The 20242-nt window shown below is 43.9% G+C and overlaps 1 protein-coding gene across 1 annotated transcript in view; it reads right to left on the bottom strand.

The window, feature by feature from the left end:
• MTMR10 (myotubularin related protein 10) overlaps window positions 1–20242 on the bottom strand; it is a 431932-nt gene that overhangs the window by 149985 nt on the left and 261705 nt on the right. The window contains exon 10 of the mRNA XM_069624915.1: window positions 3793–3923. Coding sequence (XP_069481016.1) covers window positions 3793–3923 — 131 coding nt within the window. The remainder of the gene's footprint in view (window positions 1–3792; window positions 3924–20242) is intronic.

Genomic DNA, 20242 nt, shown 5'->3' with positions numbered 1-20242 from the left:
TAAGTGATATCATTTCCCAGTATTTATCAAATTCCTTTCTGGAGGCTCTTTCTAATTTGACAAATTTGGACCCAAGATCTTCTTTCTTGGGATTAATGTTTTTAAAGGCATGTACAGTGCTTCCTCGAGAGGCAAAGAGATTGGTTGCATCTTCTTCACGATTCTTTAGATATTCAGCCATATTAGGCAGAAAAATGTACAAGGATCATGTAGTAAGCAAAGCAGGACTGTTGATATATATTCAGAGTAATGTAAATAAACAAGGGGTCTTGGAATATCAACCATCAGTGTCCTGCGCTGAGGAATGGGTGGTGGCTGCTCAGTGGAGTAACTCAGTGGAGTAATGGAGTAGAATCCCCTGCTCCGGTGGAGAATAAAGCGTATTCAGGGCTAAAAGAGCCCTCCTGCACCTAAAACGCAGCGCCAGAGGTCAATAAAGATCCACACACAGTAATTGTGAGAAAAATAAGAATATATTCAAAGTGCCCTTTTTGAGACACGTGTTTCGGCGACAAACTCGCCTTTTTCAATCAGGGCTGAAGGAGGTGACCATTATAAATCAAAGTTCACATTACAGTAGTACACAACGTGAGTTCATTAATTAAAATATTGACCTCTGCCGCTGCATTTTAGGCGGAGGAGGGCTCTTTGAGCCCAGAGTACGCTTTATTACTTATACAAGACCACTACTTTTATTTCTGTATTTCTCTAGACAATATATTTTATCGTGGTACCACTTTCCCTCTCCTTCCTTCCTTAGCTTATAATGCCATACTGAAATAATCTCGTCACAGTATAAACCCCAATAAAAAATAACACAACCACACCCACATCACTCTCCACGTGTGCACACCTCTCAGACTTCGCCATGCACCTGTTCCCTACTTGTTATCGTTTACAAGAGTCTACTCGCATGTGCGTGCTCCCCCGAACTCCTCCGTCAAAGTGTTCCAACACCGGCCTGCACTCTCCTCTGAGCCGCGCCCGCTTCAATGAGCAAAGAGGGTTTCTCTTAAAATGTCTCTTGGTAAATCCCACATGTTTTTTGGGACCGGTCACTGTAGATGTGCGCAACTCCTTCTGGAGAAGGGGCTTGAAAGCCTCTGCAAATACGGGGGGCGCTGGGATCACATCAGGGTCACCAATTAAAGGCAAGTCCCTGAACGCTCACACCAGAGAAAAAACCCGCTAGGGATGAAAGATAAAGTCGATCTTGTAAATATAACTTTAATCTTACACACAGATGACAGCAACAGCAAAGAACTGCTAAGAACGGTCTGCCAAAAAAACAAAAAAACAAAAAAACACAAGTAGAGGCTTAAGAGGAGACACATCGTCATTGTGGTGCAACACCTAGAGTAAAAACCTGCGCGGCTGGTTGGTGTGCGCCTATACAGGATTCGCTTGCCGCATAAGGGATGCCAGGTCATTGGCTCCAACGCAGTCCGTCCATCTTCCATCACTTCAGTGCTACGGGGATCATCTTCTCACCAACGAAGGTCAAAGAACAAATTAACTACACTCCTAACACAATGCTACTTTATCATAATACTTTACTGGGCTCCAAGGTTTCCACCCTTGTTTTGAACTATAATTTATCCCTCCCAGCACCTTGTAATACAAATCATATGATTGAACATTTCAGGACTTGCTACTGGTTGGTGATCAACGGCCATGGAATTCAGGGATCTTGAGGTATTTTAGTCAGATATATGGGCTATAACTCGTGGTCAGTGTGTGATAATATGCACACCAGGTGCCGGTCTATGACTGCGGCCTTGTAGGGCACATTCCTTGCAGATAGAAAAACATCTTTGCAACACCGTTAGAACAATGAATGAGCCTTAGGCGGTTGGGGGTGTGGTTGTCCTCATGGGAGCTCGGGCATGGCAGAAGATTTCCCTCACCTCATTAGGGCCTAGTGCATGAAATGCTGCATTTGCTACACAGGCATGGTCTCCAAACAATGGTTACTAACATCTATACAGAATGCACCAACATCTATACAAAATGGCAGTCTTGCTCGCTCCTTGGGCTACACTATGTGTGTTGATTATATTGGGGTGGGGTCCTATCACTGTCCCCCCTCCTCCCTGACCCATCATAGTGCTTCGAATGCTGCTCGCTGAAGCACTTAGGGGGTGGGAAGGGGTTGCCCCCTTCCCAACACAAGAAAAGTGTAGGTAGGGTAAACAGTGTCTCCCTACCCTTGGGAACAGTAGTTCTGCAAGGGATTAAAATCAAACCAAAAGGAACTTCCAGTAACACTGCACATAGGGAGCTGTGCGCTAAAATAGGAAATTAAAGATGCCATGTAAAAAGATGGAAGAAAATAAACCCAAAAAGGGGTACCCAGAGTACAAAAGAAGAATAGGTGAGTGAGGAAAAAGATTCCCACTCATTCATGAATAAAAATTAAAAAATAGGCCAGAAAAAAGTGCTGGGGGACTCACCCGGTTAGGAGAATCTCACACTAGATAAATCCTACCCAACACTCATACTATCAGTTATGACATCAGTCATAATGGAAGCCATGACAGATGTTGCTCATCTTCGCTGTATTTCTGTAACAGCAAGTTAAGAAGTGACTATATGATCACAACAATGGTCTGGCTTTCAAATGGTGTGATTCAGCCACTGCACCTGTGGATTCCAACAATCGGCTCTCGAGATGTGTTGGAATACGACTCCCATGGTCCCTCACCATTGACTAGGGCTGATAGGAGTAGTAGTCCAAAACACATGGAGAGTCAAAGGTTGCAGACCACTGAACTGCATCAACTTTCTGCTTTAAGGTAAAAAAAAAACATACTAATGAAACAAAGTTTCACTCGACAACGCCGCCACGGACACAGGATGCTTATCTCACAGTGCCCATCATTTCTGAGCATCCAGTAACAGCACAGGCACGAGAGCAGTTGCCAGCTCCCTACACTTCACTTCACTTTCCATAGCCCAGATTATTGAAATACAAGGCTGAGCACCGCAGTTCCGTACAAGGTAATATATGGAAAGTAGTTCTCGGGTTTGCCAAGTCTTTGTCCAAAGCATATAAGGCATGAGTTAGGCTTGGTCTCACTAGCCTCCAGGCTTGACTGGCGACGTCTATTCAACTACTCCAAAATCATTAGCCATCCTAAAAATTCCCTCTATGAAGAATTAAACTCAATAATAAAGGAACACTCAGTCAGATCCTTGAATCAATTTAATCACAAGATGCAAACTTTACTTCACAATATAGACATGTTTAATTCAACTGCATTAAATATGAAATGAACTACTTGAAACGATTTTAAATGACAAAAAAGTACACAATGATTTGATTCACGTATTTTATGCAGAGAACCTTTACTGCAAAGGTAGGAAATTAAAGTGATCAGATGAGTACGCTCCCCTCACCATCCCAAATACCCCCCTCACAGAGCATTTCTTACTTAAAAACACACCAACACTTTTATACACGCTATTTAAACTAATATTGAATTATTTCAAGATGGAAACTCTTTATAGTCGCAAAATCAAAAGACAGAACACAGTAACATATAATGCCTTTACTTGTCACAGGTATTAATGTGTCATTAAAAAAGAAAATCAAGTACCATCTCAGGGGGTCGAAGTTTTATTTCTATCGCCTTAACATTTCTCCCTTCACATAGGTTTTTTTTTTAGAATAAATCTACATACTAATCAATGAGGACCAAACACTGCATTTTCGTCAGAAAGACAACATCCTCTGTTATTTTCCAAATGTATCAAATAATCCCTGGGAGTGAAAACTCAAGTGCAACTTACCGTTCACACACAGATGTTTGAGCTTGACAAAGCCAGCCTGAATTTCCTGAGCGTTTGGCAAACTCTTGTCCAAATCCGATTTGTAAACTTCACTCCTCTGAGGATGACTTCTAGTTATTGCATTACAAATCCTATGGCGAAAAGGGCATTTAGCACAGAACTAGGAAAACCAATACAAGTAAACCGCAAACTAAGTCAAGTCATGAACTTTGCTCTTAATAAGCTGGAAAACACAATAAGAAGTCCCATTAGTTTGAGAATACTCATGCCACACAAGGTTACCGTTTCAAGTGTTTTTTGTTTTTTTTAAACCATGCTTTGTTGATTTTCCAACAAACAAACAAACAAAGGGAAACAACGACCATGAAAAACCATACAAGTCCTCAGATGCCCCCAACTGAGTGGTGTTCACTCTCTCATTGCCCTGGTTATTGAATCCTCAGTGGTGGTCCCCGAGAACTGACGGAGGGCACACCATGAAATGTCCATGCGCAGGGCACATTCGGTCTGCATGTTTTCAGCTAGGCAACACTGAGGATAGAACACGAAAAACGACTAAAGTGTATCCCCATTTTCCCCTTCCCTCCCCCCTCCCATCAGTGAAGGCTAATGAGCTGTATGTGTCCAATTAATTATTTCCTTATTTGCACCAAACCTTCGCTTTCCTACGGTAAAAGGCTTGCTTTGTGTCCGGAGCCGATTCTCTGGTCCCTTCTTCTTACCCGATGAGGGCTATACTCCCTAGTCCCCAAATAACTATTCGGTATTTCTGTGCTTTCCCGTTCAGCCTAGGCCCGCCCACTTTGTCTTTTCCTTGTATACTTTGCAGTATTCCAAGAATGGGTGCCAAATCATGTCTATGTGGGAATGAGATTCTAGCAGGGTGGCTGTGATGCTTTACATTTGGTAAATCGAGTACGCTTTGGACAGCCACTCTCCTTTCGCTGGCAATGCACTACTTTTCCATTTCAACGTTAGGCACACTCTCGCTCCTAACAGCAAGTTCCTGGGCATGTGGGGTAAAACTAGATAAGAGTTGTGCCATCTCACACCACCCCCCCCCACTGGCGCGAGTAATCGCTCGTCCCTCCACACCCCCTCCAGCACAATGGCGACACCCCCGGAAACATTTTTGATAGCCTGCACAGGGTCAGGTGCCACCTCATTAAGAGCCTCCCATTATGCAGGTTGTATTGCATGGATATGGCAGAATTCCACACTGCCCTACATATCACTGCCCAGGTCTCTGGTTTATCATGGATTTCCAACTCTTCTTCCCATTTAGGCTGGTTGCTGGGTTGCGTAAGGTGATCCTTAGTAAGCAATGCGCTGTACAATTGGGCTATCATTCCTCTCGTGCCCCAACTCTCGCTCAACGTCCGTTCGAATGCCGTAAGGTCTGCGCAGGGACTCGAGTCCTGTGCTGCGAATCCTCCAGCTCGGCTTTGGAGATGTAGGTGCCCTCCCTCCACATCTGCCCCGCTCTCACCAGACCATTGTACTGAGGTTGAAAGCGATGGACTCTGGCTAGTTTATCTCTAATGGGGGGGGAGCCCAGATACAGCTGAGGGGAGAAGGCCAGGACGTGACCCCCTTCATGTTTTGGGTGGGGCGCCACAGAGACCACAACACAGATAATATTGGGTGCTCTCTGATTCTGCATGGTAGGGATCGGAACGGGGACAATAGCCATTCGCCCTGGGTGACCAGAGAGAATAGATTGTTCTCCCAGGCCACCCATTGCTTCTCTGGGTTTTCCCACAGACGGTCTGCAAGAACAAGGGGCTGAGCTCTAAAGTACTCCTAAAGATCAGGATATTCCATACCTCCCATATCTTTCAGTTGAATCAGAGTTGAGTAGGGGACCCAAGGTTTCAGATTTGCCCACAAGTATGCTAGAAGAGATCGTTTAATTTCTATGTGAAAGGCGGTTGGGAGAATTACGGGTAGAAACTGAAAGAGAAAAACAATGGGGGAGGACATTTACTTTAATCGAGGAATACCTTGCGGCCCAGGAGACCGTCAATGCAGACGACCTCTCCAGGTCTATCTTTACCGCCCTCCAGAGGGGCCCATAGTTCGCATTGAATAAATTGGTCAGGTCTGCCGTGATCTCCTCCCCTAGGTAGCGCATCCCTATAGTATGCACTTGGAAGCCCCATTCTTTCACTAGGTTGGCCAGAAGGGCTTCATTCGACTGAAGCCAGAGAGCCACTGTTTTACTAAGATTTGCCTTGAAGCCCAACAGTGCCCCATACTGCCTCAAGGTTGCGAACAGAGTAGGAATAGAATCCAGTGGCCCTGATATATAGGCGAAGAGGTCATCCACAAATAACGCCAATTTGTACTCCTTTTCCCCCTCTCCTCATCCCATAAATGCAGTGATTGGCCCCCCTTATTGTCTGCGCGAAGGGCTCCACTACCAGAGTGTATAAAAGGGGAACGGGCATCCCTGCCATGTGCCCCTTGCCAGGCCAAAGAGTTCTGAGGCCACTCCATTTACGAGAACCTTTGCAAACGCATCCCGATACAGTGCAGTCACGCCCAATCTCCACTCACTTCCCAGTCCTGCCCACCTCATGACTGCCCGCAGGAAGGTCCATTCAACTCTGTCGAACACCTTCTCTGCGTCAATCGATAACAAAATTGGGCAGTCCTCACTGTCCGGAATAGTTGGCATCAAATCGAGAGTTTTGCAAACAGTATCTGCACCCCGTCTGCCTCTCACGTAGCCAACCTTGTCCACGTCTACCAGCCTGGGAAAGACCTGAGGCCAGGCGGTTCACCCAAAATGCTTGCATAAATCTTTGCATTCACATTTATCAGTGCGATCGGATGGTATGATGCACATTCTGTGGGGTCTTTACCCTCTTTGGGCAGGACTACTATTCTAGATTCGGTAAAGGAGGGGGGTGCTTGGCTGGATTCCATAATTGAGTTAAAAGGTTTCACTAGAAAGGAAGTGAGGGTGTTTGAGTTTGCGTTGTAAAAGGCTGGTGTAAACCCATCTTGCCCCAGGGCCGTGCCGGCCTTCATCTTAGTGACAGCTGATTGAATCTAAGTGGCAGAGATCAGAGTGTGAAGCATGACCAGATGTTCCTTGGACAATGGGGAAATCTTGACAGATATCGATCAAGTTCCAAGTCTGTACCCCCCTTCTGCAGTATACAAGGAGGCGTAGAATTTAGAGAACTGTCGAACTATGTCTATGGGATCCGTGAGGTCACGTCCCTGCCAATCCTTAATCTTGGGGCTCACTATCAGCCCTCTGTTTCCTTAAGCGGTTAGTCAGCATAGTGTGGGCCTTGTCCCCCTTTCGTAAAACCTCTGCTTCACATTTCACAGTTGCAAAAGTGCTTTATTCTGCCAAATACCTTGCAGTTCTTCCCGAAGTTCACTGCTCTGTGGTAGGATTTCCTCCCTCCCAGCAGAAGGTGTCTGGAGGCCCTTTTCTCTACGTGTTATATCCGCCTTCAGGTCTTTTTCCCTTTTCAGCCTCAGTCTATTTGTATGTGTCCCCTGGATTGTGGCTTTTGCTGCCTCCCAAATTGTGTTTAAAGATGTTGCGCCTGTGTCGTTTTCAGCAAAATAATTCTTAATAGCGTGAGGGTTTCCTCAAATACTGGGTCTTCATAGAGAGTGTCATTGCACGTCCATCTACGTTCAGTGCATGGTGGAGGGAACATATCCAGTTCAAGGAGGCAGAGATCGTGATCTGACCAGGCCACTATTTCGATGAATGTATTTAAGATAGCACTTTCACTCTCTCAGCCTATCAACATATAATCGATTCTTGAGTAGGTGAGATGTTGGGGTGAGTAAAAGGTGAAAGCTCTCACTTTCGAGTGTGTTGTGCGCATGTGTCAATTAAGTGGACGGCCCGCAAGTGGCTGCCAAATCTTTCCCCCGGGGAGCTATTCAGTTGTTGGGCACCCTGTCTCCGAGTCCCAGTCTAGGCATAAAACTGCAATAATATTTAAGTCACTGTCGCATACCAGCATGCTCTCTCTCCATCCCTCTAAGAAGTCAAAAAGGGATTCACCAAAATGTGCGTGGTTTTGGTTGGGGGCGTAAGCGGAGCAAAATGGGATGTGCATGTTCTTATCTTCCCTTTCAGAGCAAGAAACTGCCCCTGCGCCTCCCAGTGAGTTTGATCAATGTTTAGGCCCAGTGACGCCTTATATACGATTCCCACCCCACCTCTCTTTCCGTCCCCGACACCCATAGTGTACCCCCTATTCCTTTGCCGATCACTTTGAATTCCTTACCCTGAACAAATTGTTTCCTGGACGAACAATACATCGGACCCCGAAAGTCTTAATTCCCTTGCAAGCGTTGAACGCTTGTGCAGGGAGTTGAGGCACTTAACGTTGAGGGACCCGAACTTTATGCCCTCAGTGAAGCCATGTTGGTATATTAAGAGTTGAGCGACTGCCCCACCAGGATGATTGGCCCTGTGAGGTACATCAGACACTGTTGCAAGCTTCCGTGATGTGTTGAGCATGTATGGCTGAGTTTGCAAATATCTGACACTTGAGTGCACTTCCTTTCCCCCATGATGCAAGTCCCTCCCCCCATCCACCCCCTTTCCTCCTGAAAAACACCATCCTTCGTCGCCCTTCAAGTGCAGCGATGCCCTTGAGAAAGAAGGGCCACACTACAAGGGCCCCCTCTCCGGGCTGACTATATGAAACTTAAGTATTCAAAGAAGAAAAAACGTCACGGCGGGAAGATCCCATGACGTTACCAAGCTTTAACCACATTGTAACTGTCACGACTAATTTAACCACGAGTATCCGCCTCTTTTCGTGGACTATGTGCGGGCAGCAAAATGCCCGCTATCGGAAAGATCAGTGGCGTGCTACAGAGTGCTCACGTTAAAATGCTCCCTGAAATACATTTGCAGGCCCAGATCTCATTTAAGTTACTGTCAGGGAGTGTTAAAGCACTTGTATTTCCTGGATCCTGATGCTCGGCCCCTGCTCGGTGATGAGGGTAGAGGTTTATTCAGCAGGCCTGTAGGCTTTCTAGATGGGTCTCCGACGGGGCCCGACACCCCCATTTGTAAGTTCTCCAAGACTTCCCAGGCTTCGTCCTCTGGAGGTGATGCGGAAGCTCTCTCCATGTTCGAAATTGAGAGGGAAAGGTAAGGCCAGCGATACCGGATTTCGTGGGTCTGCAACCAAGTGGTCAGAGGGCGGCATCGCCTGCATCGGTCCTGTGTGGCGGCTGAGAGGTCCTGGTAGATTTTTATGTTGGAGCCTTCAAATTCTATGAGCTCCCCTTCTCTTGCCCTTTGGAGTATGTCCTGCCTCTGCCAATAATAATGGCATTTAACAAGTACCGATCTAGGGTCGTTTGGGGGGCCGCCCTCTCTATGTACTCTGTCCAAGTCCATGGTCGGGGTTTCTGCGGGGTCAAAAAGGGATGCCACCAGGGCCTGCACCCTCCTGTTTAGGCTAGCCGGGGTTTCACCTTGCTTCTAGCCGATACCCAGTATGCGAACATTCGTCCTGCGCTCCTGGTTTCCAAGTCATCCAGTTTTAGTTGGATGTCCCTCTTTTTGCTCTAGGTCTTTGAACCTTGCTTTGCAGTTCATCAACGCTAGATCTCCCATCAGCTGGCTGCTCTCCACCGCTCCAGCCTGTCCTCGACCTTCCCCATCCTGGTTTGTAGGTCTGACGGTTTCCATGAGATGGATTTTATAGAGCTGATTTCCCCAAGCGGGAGACAAAGGTCTGCTTTAGTGGAACTGCCTCCATCGTTTCCGGGTATTTCTGTGGAACTCTGGACCTCCTCCTGCTCCATTTCTCCCGTGGGGCGGCTCAAGGATCTGTCTTTGGAGAATGCTTGGGTCCAGAGTTTCGGAGGTGATGTATTATGCAGCGCCGTGGGATGCCCCCTATGCTCTCCAAGGGAAAGGGCTTCAAGTCTGCAGTCTTGTTTCTCCTTGAGGGGTACTCTACTTCTCGCACAAGCTGAACCCCTACGCCGAGATTTATCTTCGTCCAAGTACTCTGGTTGCACTACGTCCTTTGCTTGCAGTGTGGGCAGAGGTATGTGCTTGCCCCTGCGCTGTCCACACTACAACGGGTGGTGTGATTGCGAAGGTGCTTGACAAAGGTGAGACCCCTCCTGGGTGACTGTCTTACTAGCCCAGTCCACTTCCACCTGGCGCAGACAGCTCTGGTGCTGACTCGGAGGGAGTCCCGATCCTTGGTGTGGTCTGATGCAGCAGGTCGCCGGTCCAGCTTTTTCCCAGCAAAGCACCCTTCCGATGCACCAGGGCCATGGCGTGCATCTGAATCCTTCAGTGTGGACTTAGTGGTGCTTGCGTTGGGCTCTCTCCATTCTCTGTTGCTCCTGACCCAGTTAGCAGTGAGTCACCCCTTTCAATGTGTCCCTTGGGGGCCCCCTGCTGTGCTGGTCGCTGTTGTGCCAATCACTGATGACTGCTGCCGGTGGGGTGGAGGGGGCATTACGGCCTACTCGCTCCTGCTGTCTGGTGACCTGAATGATGCAGTAAGTTCCTGTGCTCTGTGTTAACGGCAGAGGTTTCTAGACGCTGCTGGGGGTATGCCGCCCACTGTTGAGTTTGCTGCACGGCTCAGGACAACGCTGGTTTTGAGGGCTAATTCTGCAGATGGTTGCGGCCAACAAGCATGTCTCTACGTCTGTGGCTATGAGACGCTGGGAGTTGCTGCCGGAGCGCTGTCTCTTACCGTGCAGGGGCAGAGTCGTTCGAACGAATCTCCATGCCCGCTCCACTGTTTGTGTAGAAGGCTGCTGTTCTGTGAGGAGCAGTCCACAGCATTATGAGCGCTCCGCCTCTCTGCTTCTTCGGTACGGGGCTGGTGGCACTCAATTGTGAGGGAGGGCACTCTCTGCTTCCCTTTCACATATTGCCCGAATACCACACTGCCTTCTTCTGGTGGATGTTTCTGCTCCGGTAAAGGAGCCGGGGATGTCTTCTGCCATCTTCACTGTGTTCCCCGTGGTGGCGAACATGTCGGTCTCGTCGGGACCGCTTCAGGCATGCCTCAGGGCCATCTTGGAGATGTTGCGCAAATGAAGCTCGTTCTAATCGTCGTGCTCAATGACTCCCAAAGTCAGGCGCGATTCTGCCTTTCCCTGTGCCCACCACTGCCTGAGTCATTAAGGCACCAAAACGTCTCGTTTGTAGTTGTGTGGTGTCTATTTCAGGGGGGGGGGGACTCCTTGCCATTTTCTGCAGTCCATAGAGGGAGACAACGGCCGAAGCAGCCATGATGCCTGCGCCTCCTGGTGGTCTCCCTGTTTTTAAGTGTTTTACATTTTCTGTCCATCATAAAATGTGATTAGCTTAAAAACAAAAGTTTACAAACATGGAAAATAATTCAAACTTGAAATCAAAATTATAAAGATCGTTTCATAAAGAAAAAATAATAAAACTATGAAAAACAAACATGGACCCTCAGCTGATAATTCTCAAAATGTATACTTTTCCCTTTAATTTTGGGGGTGTTTGCCATAAATGTGAACAGCTCAGATATGGGTTGTGTGGCACGGTATGTCACATGACTCTGGACAGCCATGGGGGTGACTCGGGCTGGGTGACAGACAGTGGATGATGGCACAAGGGAATTGTAGGGGTAATCCCTTGGTCACCCTCTATTGGTCCTTGCAGGTAACAGTTAAAGAACCAGCATGATGGAGTAAGGAGGCTGACCAGATATCATTTGGGGCAAAGACGTTTATTGAAAGAAAAGAACCTGTCTCTCCCTATTTCTGGGAGGGGTTTCCCTACCTCAACACACAATAACTCTGGTGCTCATCAGGATGCAAGTCAAAAGAAACCAAATTGCTGTCCTCTGTCCAAACTGCTCCATCCCTACTACTAACAAAACAAGAAGATAAGAAGTCAATGAACCTCTAGTCCCAGCCACCAGAGGAATGTCTCTCTTGTCCTGGTAAAACAAGCCAATCTGGGTTCCACTTAACAGACTCTTGCCATAGGGTCTGATTTATAAAATATGCTTCAACCAGACTCCCTTCTCCTGGTCTAGCTCTGGAGACTGTTCCTTGATAGTCTTTTGGACAAGTCCTTAGAAGTCTCTTTAATTCCTCCCAGCGGTTTGCACACTGCAGATTTCAGACCATCAATTCTCCTTCTTATTGCTGAGGCCTTGTCATGACGTTTTATTCTCTTGGTATCTTTCACATATGCCTTTCCCTCTGGGATGGGGGAGTTCACTCCAGAGGAATACTTGGCTCTTGGTTTTCTGAATGTCACTACTCAAGTTACCTATATTTTCACTGGTGAGTGCTGTCGGCCCTTCCCAGGGTCTCAGGTCACGTTACTTCTGCCTGCGTTCAGCGCATGTCTCGCTTTCCTCCTTTCTGACCTGAGAAGCTGTTGTTGCGGTGGTCTCTGCGTGTTTTACAGACCACCCGGTCCACCTCTGCGAGGCCATGCCACAGCTTGATTCTCCCTGCTTCTGCAGTGAGTCATGTTCCCTCTGGCACATAATTCCTTTTCAGCCTCTTGTCTAGAGGCCGACTGTCTCTCCAGACTTCAGGTAGCGCGGTGTGCTGTAGCACCTCTAGCATCTCTTTGTGCTAGATGGAATTACCAATAAAGATCTCAGACCAAATAATCGGACAGACTCAAAGAATATGGCAAAGTACTACTTTATTCTCAATTCAATAAAGCAGGGTCATCTGGCAGACATCGGACTGATGCTTGCACACTCGCACACAAACTTGATAATACAGGGGTAGTATACCCCAATACGCACCATCTATGACATCATCCTACATTGCAAACAAAACTTATTAGCGGGAGGGATTGGTTATGGGAACATGTCTGCTTAAAGAATACATATAGGTTAGTACTTCATTGGCTGTCTCTTATCTGTAAAACACACCTCGAACTACCTCTAAATAAGTAGAACACTGAATATAGCGAACAAAGTGGCAGCAGATTGGTCTATACAACATTGCATAGTAGGTTGCCCGATAGACCCATTAATTGGTTGGCATTCTCACCCAACCATGGACCTTCGTCTCTGCTAGCAGCACGTAAGAAAACTGAAACCCAGGTGCTTGGATGACGTTGAATTACTCCCTACTTTCCAAATTAGTCCATCTCTCATCAGTCCGGCCATGAGGCAAAGTTTCCTGTCTGTATTTGACCTTCTAGCCCATTCTCTGGTCAAGGACATTCAAGGGAGTGAAAGCACATCACTATCTTCATCCAAGGCTTAATGAATAGCCCTTGTATTTGACTTCTTAAGAAACCACAAATTTGTCAATTTCAGCCGATTTAATTTAATTCTACTGGGTGTTATTGCGCCTCTAGAGACTTGCTTGCTCTACCTTGCATAGACTTTATACACTTAAAATTTTCCAATACTTGGATCTTGTAAATGTTTCCTTCTTTAATCTTAGAGAAATATGTCTTATATCCATGAGTCATCCATGTATCTCCCTTTGTGCTTTGCAGCTATTCCTTAAAAATAACATCCTTGACCCCAAGTCAACATTGACTCCTCTTTGTTTTGCAGACAAAACTGTTCTTACAGCGTCTCTAGACTCTTCAACCCTGGTCTGTTTCTGAGGTAGTTGAGTTAAATCTTTGTGCACGAGCCAGCGTCCAAAACTGGCCATCCTAGCCGCGTTATATGTTCCTCTATAGCAAGCTTTTATGCATCTTTTTACCTTGCGTTACTGCATATTTGCACTTATTGGTCAGCAAGTTACTTTATTCTTTTGCGTTCATGATTACTTTATCGTTTGTACAGGTTCCTTATCGCTTCAGTTACATCGTCACTCTTCAGTATTTTCTTATCGTTTCAGTATGGTTTTGTATATCTTCTTCATGACATCACTCTTTCCACATCAGGTTTCACTCAGTACTCCATGATGTCCAATGGTGCATGCCGACATCCTTCCATAAGGCATGCTTCCACACTTTCAGTTTGAGGGTACATTTGTTACGCCATCTGAGTGCATATCGTCTCTCGTAGCTGTCAGGCAAATGGTCGACAGTGAATTGGTCGACAGACAATTGGTCGATTGAATTTGGTCTAATTACAATTTGATCGAAAATATTTAATTTTGTTCGAAATGATTGAAGCATACACTTTTTTAGAGTTAAATATTTATTTTATTTTGTTAAATATTAATGCATTGTATTGTGTTAAACAGTTTGTTTTATTTTAACATCTCAAACTTTTGAAACTTTGTAATGTTAACTTTTAAAAATAAATATACCAACTGTTTTGTTTAAAAAAAATAATAAATGTGTATTTCTTTTCTAACACTAGGTGGTGCTATTGTATCATTTTTGCATAGCATATTTACATTAAATTTCTCAAATATTGTAACTCGTGACGTGTTATGTTTTCGACGTAGACGCCATTTTAGAAGTTCCGTGTTCGCGGTTGGAGACCTGTTGCTCGCGCTCTGGATTTGCTGATGGTTTTTTTTTTCTTTGCGATTTTATCGATCGATTTCAAAATGGATTTTCCCCCGATTGGATGGTTTTTTCCCCTGGATCGTGTCTTGGAAGGAGTTTTTCATGGATTTGGAGATTTTCACTGCAAGGGATGTATTTTTTTGCAACGCCAGGATTCCTCTTTTTCATGGTTTTTAAAGGATTTTCTAATGGATTTTTTTTTCTTGGATTTATCAATGGCTTTTTTAATGGATTTCCCTTGTCTGGATGTTTTTTTCACTGGATTGTGTCCAAGATGTTTTTTTTTTTCATGGATTTGGGTGTTTCACTGCAACTGATGTTTTCATTTTGCAACTTGAGGATTTTTGGTTTTCATGGAGTACGTTTTTTTTGGGGATTTTGTTTTTTTCCCCCATTGATGGATTTAGCAGCGAGCCCCTTTTTGGAGTTGGTTTCCTGTAGTTGGTGAATGGTTTCCGTGCCTGGAGCTGGTGTTTTCTGTCCGGTGAGTATTTTTATTTATTTTTAACATTTCAAATTGTAGGCTACTGCTTCCAGGAACTGTATAGGCTCTGTATTTGTAAAATTGTGTACTATGCTTGCAATTCTATCTTCATGGTCTCCGTTTTTTCTTTTTGGTTACTGGTTGGTTTTCTAGTGATAGATTCTGGGATAGTTTTATTTCTTGTCTATTTTGTTCATTTTTGAGACTCTTGAGGAAGTGCCATAGTGTTGGGTTTTTAGAATTAAATTCTTTGTTTATCTTTCTGTGCCAACCTTCCTGTACGTTGTTTGTTCTGTTTTTTTTTAATTTTTTTTTAATCACTGATGCATAGCAATTCCATATTTTAATGTCATATTTTCCCTTTCGTCTGGTCCCATGTCTAGTAAGTTGCCCAATCCATGTGTTTTCCATGTAGTCAAGTAAATTACACAATTGTTCTTCATGATTAGTATAGTAATCAGATGCAATCAAAGTATCATAATATTTAGTAACCATGTCCTCTTTCACAAATGCTAAAGCGTATAATCTCTTTATTTGGTGCTGAAAGTCGGTATCTTCTATGTATAATGTCCGTAATCCTAATTTTTGAATTCGTCTCCACAATGATTGACTAAAATGAAAAAAACAACCTTGAATACGAGTTTCTGGATACATATTTGAAAATGCGCTCATTTGAAAATAGTCCATGATTATTGTTTCTGGGTTTTTATCTGGCAGTGATTTGTGAATTCATTTGTATATACAGCTGTATAGCTCTTCTGTTTTTCCCGGCATTAAAATGAAAATCAGAGGTATAACTGTCATTTATTGTTCCATGAATGCTGTAAAACTGATGAAAAGGGGTTGGACAGGTTTTAAACGTAGCGTCTCCATACCAAGTGTTTGAATTTCCCAAGTGCGTTATGTTCTGAAAAGTAGTAAAAATTTACATTTTCTCCTTTATTTCTAAAGATTTCCATAGAAACTGCTCTCCTTTTTCTGTTATTTGTAATACTTCCGATATAATCATATTTTCATAATTTTGTGGTGCCATGGGTAAGTTTTCTTTTTGTTGTTTCTGTCTATTTATATTCCGTTTTACTGTTTTCGTATTTGGCATCTGTGCCGTTATATGAAGCGGTAAACTCTCATATGTCTTGGCTACTTGTGAAGTCGATGCTTCATTTATATTCTTCTCTACATTTTCCTTTAATTCGTTAAGCGTTTTCTTTATGAAAACTGTCGTAGTGTCCGGCATATGGATATGTTCGCAAGTCAAACGTATGTTTTCGCCTTCCGTTACTGCTCTTCCTTTGCATGTATTTTTGTTGTACTCCTTACACTTCCAATAGCTCTTTTCTTGTCTTGTGCATTCCTTATTGTATATATATCCTTCATACGTTAATTGCGCTGCGCCCCTTTGTGATTTTATGAATTCCATTTTTTTTTATGAAGCCCTATCTGAAATAGCAAATTTTAGAAATGAATCCACCTATTTTGTTATTATTTTCGGTAAACCAGTGTGTAGTTAAATGTTTGTTTCTTAAAAATACAAAATTGAATATATAAATCGTAAAAAAACATTCGGTTTGTAATTCTATTTGCGGGACAGTTCGCATTTCTATCAAAAAAAAAAGATAAAAAAATGTATAATATAAAATTGTGTGAACCGCTCTTTAATTTGCTTATTTAGTGTGTTTAACTCACCGTTTTTTTCTAGTCACGTATACGGTATTCACGTGCGTGTTTTGATCCGCTGCTCTCTCTGTCACTTTCCTGACGCACTGACAGTTTGTAACCGTCATCTGTGATCATAGGTTTCGTACAAGGTGCTTTACTCTTCACCTAATGTCATCTCCTGTGACGACCTTTTATGTTGATCGTCCTTTCGACCCGTGTATATTATTTATGTGTGTGTCAACCATTTGACTTTCGACCAGTTGGATTCGATGTAATGACCCGTTTACATTGTGTACATGGGATGTCGACCATTTGACATTCGACCAATTTGATTCAATCAATTTGTATTTCGATCATTTTTTTTCGACCATTTGACCTATAACCTCTCTCGTACACTCGATGCAGTATAGGAACAAATGGGGTCCCATACAGAGCCCTTTTCCTACTGTTCCAGTATGAAGGCAGTGATGGGGTGGGAGTTAGGGATAATGCATCCAACTGCTCTTTAACATTCCCCCCCCCCTCTGGTCAAGTTCTCAACCACATTCCTCTCTTCATTCAACTTTATCATCTCCTCATACAAATGTTTCTTTGGGATCCATATCTTTGTCACCCCCCTCGGGTGACCTGCATTTTTTATATGTTCATCCACACTCCAGGTCATGTGGCAGCAATCTCCTGATGGTGGATAGAACATCCACCGCCCTACATATTTTATGCTCCTTAGGGTAGTAGAACTTCGCTCGTGGAGGTGCAAGGGTACTTTTTTTTCGATATTCTCACAAGTACTTTCTTCATTTTGCATCTGCTCGCCAGTTCCAGCATCTATATCAATCATGATCTTCATCCCAATAGCTTTCTTGGCGGTCTTCTTGTATTCTCTCAAGATGATCCTTATGAGACAAAATCCTAGCAATACCAACACTAGTATTGCTCCAAGTAATTTGAGTGTGTTTGACAACCAAGTTGGAAGCCACGAAAATAGATACAAAAACCAGTCGTCATCCACAATCTGGTCTACTTCATCCTCCATCTTTGTAGGCAGGGTTGACAACCTCATTTTTGCTTCTGTCAAAGTCTCATTGTCTTCATCATGGGCAGGTGTAAATGTAAAGCAAGACGGCTCGATCTTGCCGCACACGCCTCCTTCCATTGCTGTGATTAAGTCCAGGACATACCTGTTCTGGAGCGCCATAAGCCTGATAGCCCTCAACTCTTCTTTGATTGTGTTGGATCCTTTTATTGTCGTGTTGATCGTTTGCAGCAGCTCCCATCTGGTGATTCGTATCCACTTGGCATTCACTGCAGTTTGGATTCCTTTCAGGAATATAGCTGTAAATATCACTGCTGTTCTGCTGAACAACGTATGTTCATCTCGAATGTCAGAATAGGCTTCTATTGATTTTGCTGAGAAGTAATTCTCTCTCCTCGATAAAACAATCTTTTCTTCCTAAGGTATGTGTCCATCTTTGGGAAGTCTGTAATCTGAAGGTCACTTTGTGGTACTCCCAAGACTGGTGCTTATCAGCACCAATGAACAAACACCTTCCCATTTTGGTAGTAACTTTATATATGTTCTTGATCCACAGGCCCAATATTGGCCCATCAGGACCGCTGTTCCTTCCTTCATGCCTGGTAGATCATGTCAACAATCTTGCAATTTTAGGCCATTGGGTTTTGCATTCCTTTTCTGCATTTGCCACAACTACTTCCCATTGCCCGGTAAATGCTGTTGCTTTGCACACAACCAATCCCTCAGCCCATCCTTCAGGAGTAAGCACTGTTCCTTTAATTTGTAGTTGATCTCTTTCCCAGCATTCTTGTATCTCTATTCCCCTTATCCTTGCATTGTAGCATCTTCTTTTCTTCAATCTTGATTCCTGCTCCATTTATTCCAGGTTGTTTGTATTTTATTATTTGATGCATTGTTTCTGGCTTGTCTCTCGACTATGTCTTGTATATAATTATCTTTTCTTTGAGATGTCGCTTTATTCACCCACACCATGGATGCTGTTCTGCCTAGCAACTGTCCTCTGGTAAGGCAAAGTGCATGTGTCAGACAATGTGCCTTTTTCACAGATACTTCTGTTGCCATGAATATTTTAGAGGTTCCCAAAGCATATGGTATGAGGGAACAAACGTAGCAGCTATCATCGGACAATCTCCTTCCCACTTTTTTCATGTGCTTATACCATAGGTTATTCTTTAAATGAGCCGAATTATCAAGATAAACATTCATACCCTCATGATTTTCCCAAACATCCATTTTAAATTGAAATAAATGCCTAGTAAGATTTTAAAAAATGATGTTCGTGCTGTCATCAGGGCAACAGTAAATGTTTCATTGCCCCCCAATATATCTTATAACTTGTCTAAATGTCATAATAATCAGGAGGAAAACACAAACCATGATGCAGAATGACACCACAATTATTATTCCAAGGAAACTGATCGATTTTCTTGATGGCAATGAGCCTCATTTTTGCTCACACTTTAAATATGTAACTCTGTAAATCTCCATGAATCGCACCTTTATAGCAAGAACTGCAAGATGATTGCAGCAATCATTCTAAAAATAATGATTGTTTTTAGGATTTGCAAGAAACGTTATGAAGTTGACTGATCTTATCAAGGCTGTATAAGACTAATATGTAGGTAAACAACAGCCTATAAGAATGTGTATAATGTTATTGCAATAGGCAACAAAGATGAAGTGTGCTTTTTTTCTTTCAGCTCCGGTACTTCAATGCATTGTCTCTTGAGCCCATCTAAAAAGTTCCAGGATAACTGCAAACTATTTATTCTTTGTCAAATGTTAAAAGATATTGGCCAAGGTGCTGCTGTGTTACTCACTTTCCTTGTCTTTACACTTGGCCATAGAATGAGTGTCTGCATATGCAGAACTTCTTCTCTTGCTTGACTGTGGGCAGTTGCAGGAGGGGGCCAAGGTTTCTCCTTCATATGGCTTGATGTCATGCAAATGAAGCCAGGCTCTTCGTCCGTTTAACTCAGCTACTGTGGGTGTAACTTCCACCTCAAACGGACCTTCAAAGCGAGGAATACTCCGGGTCTGTAAAAACATTCACTCCTGCACCTGGTCTCCCGGGTATAAGCTTGGTTGTTTTTAACAAATCCTCTGCTTCAATAGGTTGATAGTCCTTGTCGCTTCTCTTTGACCCCCTCCCTTCATTTCTTTATCTGTTGAGACATGAAAGAAATACTTGCAGTCATTGTTAGTTAATCACACATCTCATCACCTAATGTTTTTTCTACCCTATCAGTTTTTTACCTAGTTGGAGGAGCAAGGGGGCTTTTCATGCGGCAGCCAGTCACCAACTCATGAGTTAGATGGTGATCTGAGCCAGCGTATAAGGCTACGGGTAGGCAATGTAGCCATCCCTTCTTCAAAGTTATCTTTTGCAATCCTTTCCTTCAATAATCAATTTAATCGTTCACAGACACCATTCGCTTGTGGGTGATGAGCGGAAGAAAACGTATGCTTAATGCCTAATAGAAGAACTCTTTGTTCACACATCTCATTAACAAAATGCTACCCATTGTCATACCGCAAAACCTCACACACCCCCCATCTAGGGAACACTTCACGCACAAGAAACTTGGCAGCGCACGTGGCATCAGGCTGTGTGCATGGACCTGCCTCGATCCATCTAGAAAAAGGACGTACCAGTATAGATCTGTAACTGTTGCATGTCTGCAGCATATGTACATAATCTATATGTAGGTGCTAAAATGGGCCATTGGGTCTAGGAATTGCTCCTTTCACTAGTCGCAAAGTGTGTACTGCATTACATTTGTGGTACACTGCACAATATATAATAAACTGTGCC

Source organism: Ambystoma mexicanum, chromosome 11, assembly GCF_040938575.1.
Source record: "Ambystoma mexicanum isolate Mex_15411 chromosome 11, UKY_AmexF1_1, whole genome shotgun sequence".
Classification (NCBI taxonomy): Eukaryota; Metazoa; Chordata; class Amphibia; order Caudata; family Ambystomatidae; genus Ambystoma; species Ambystoma mexicanum.
This window is presented reverse-complemented; position numbering and strand designations above follow the sequence as displayed.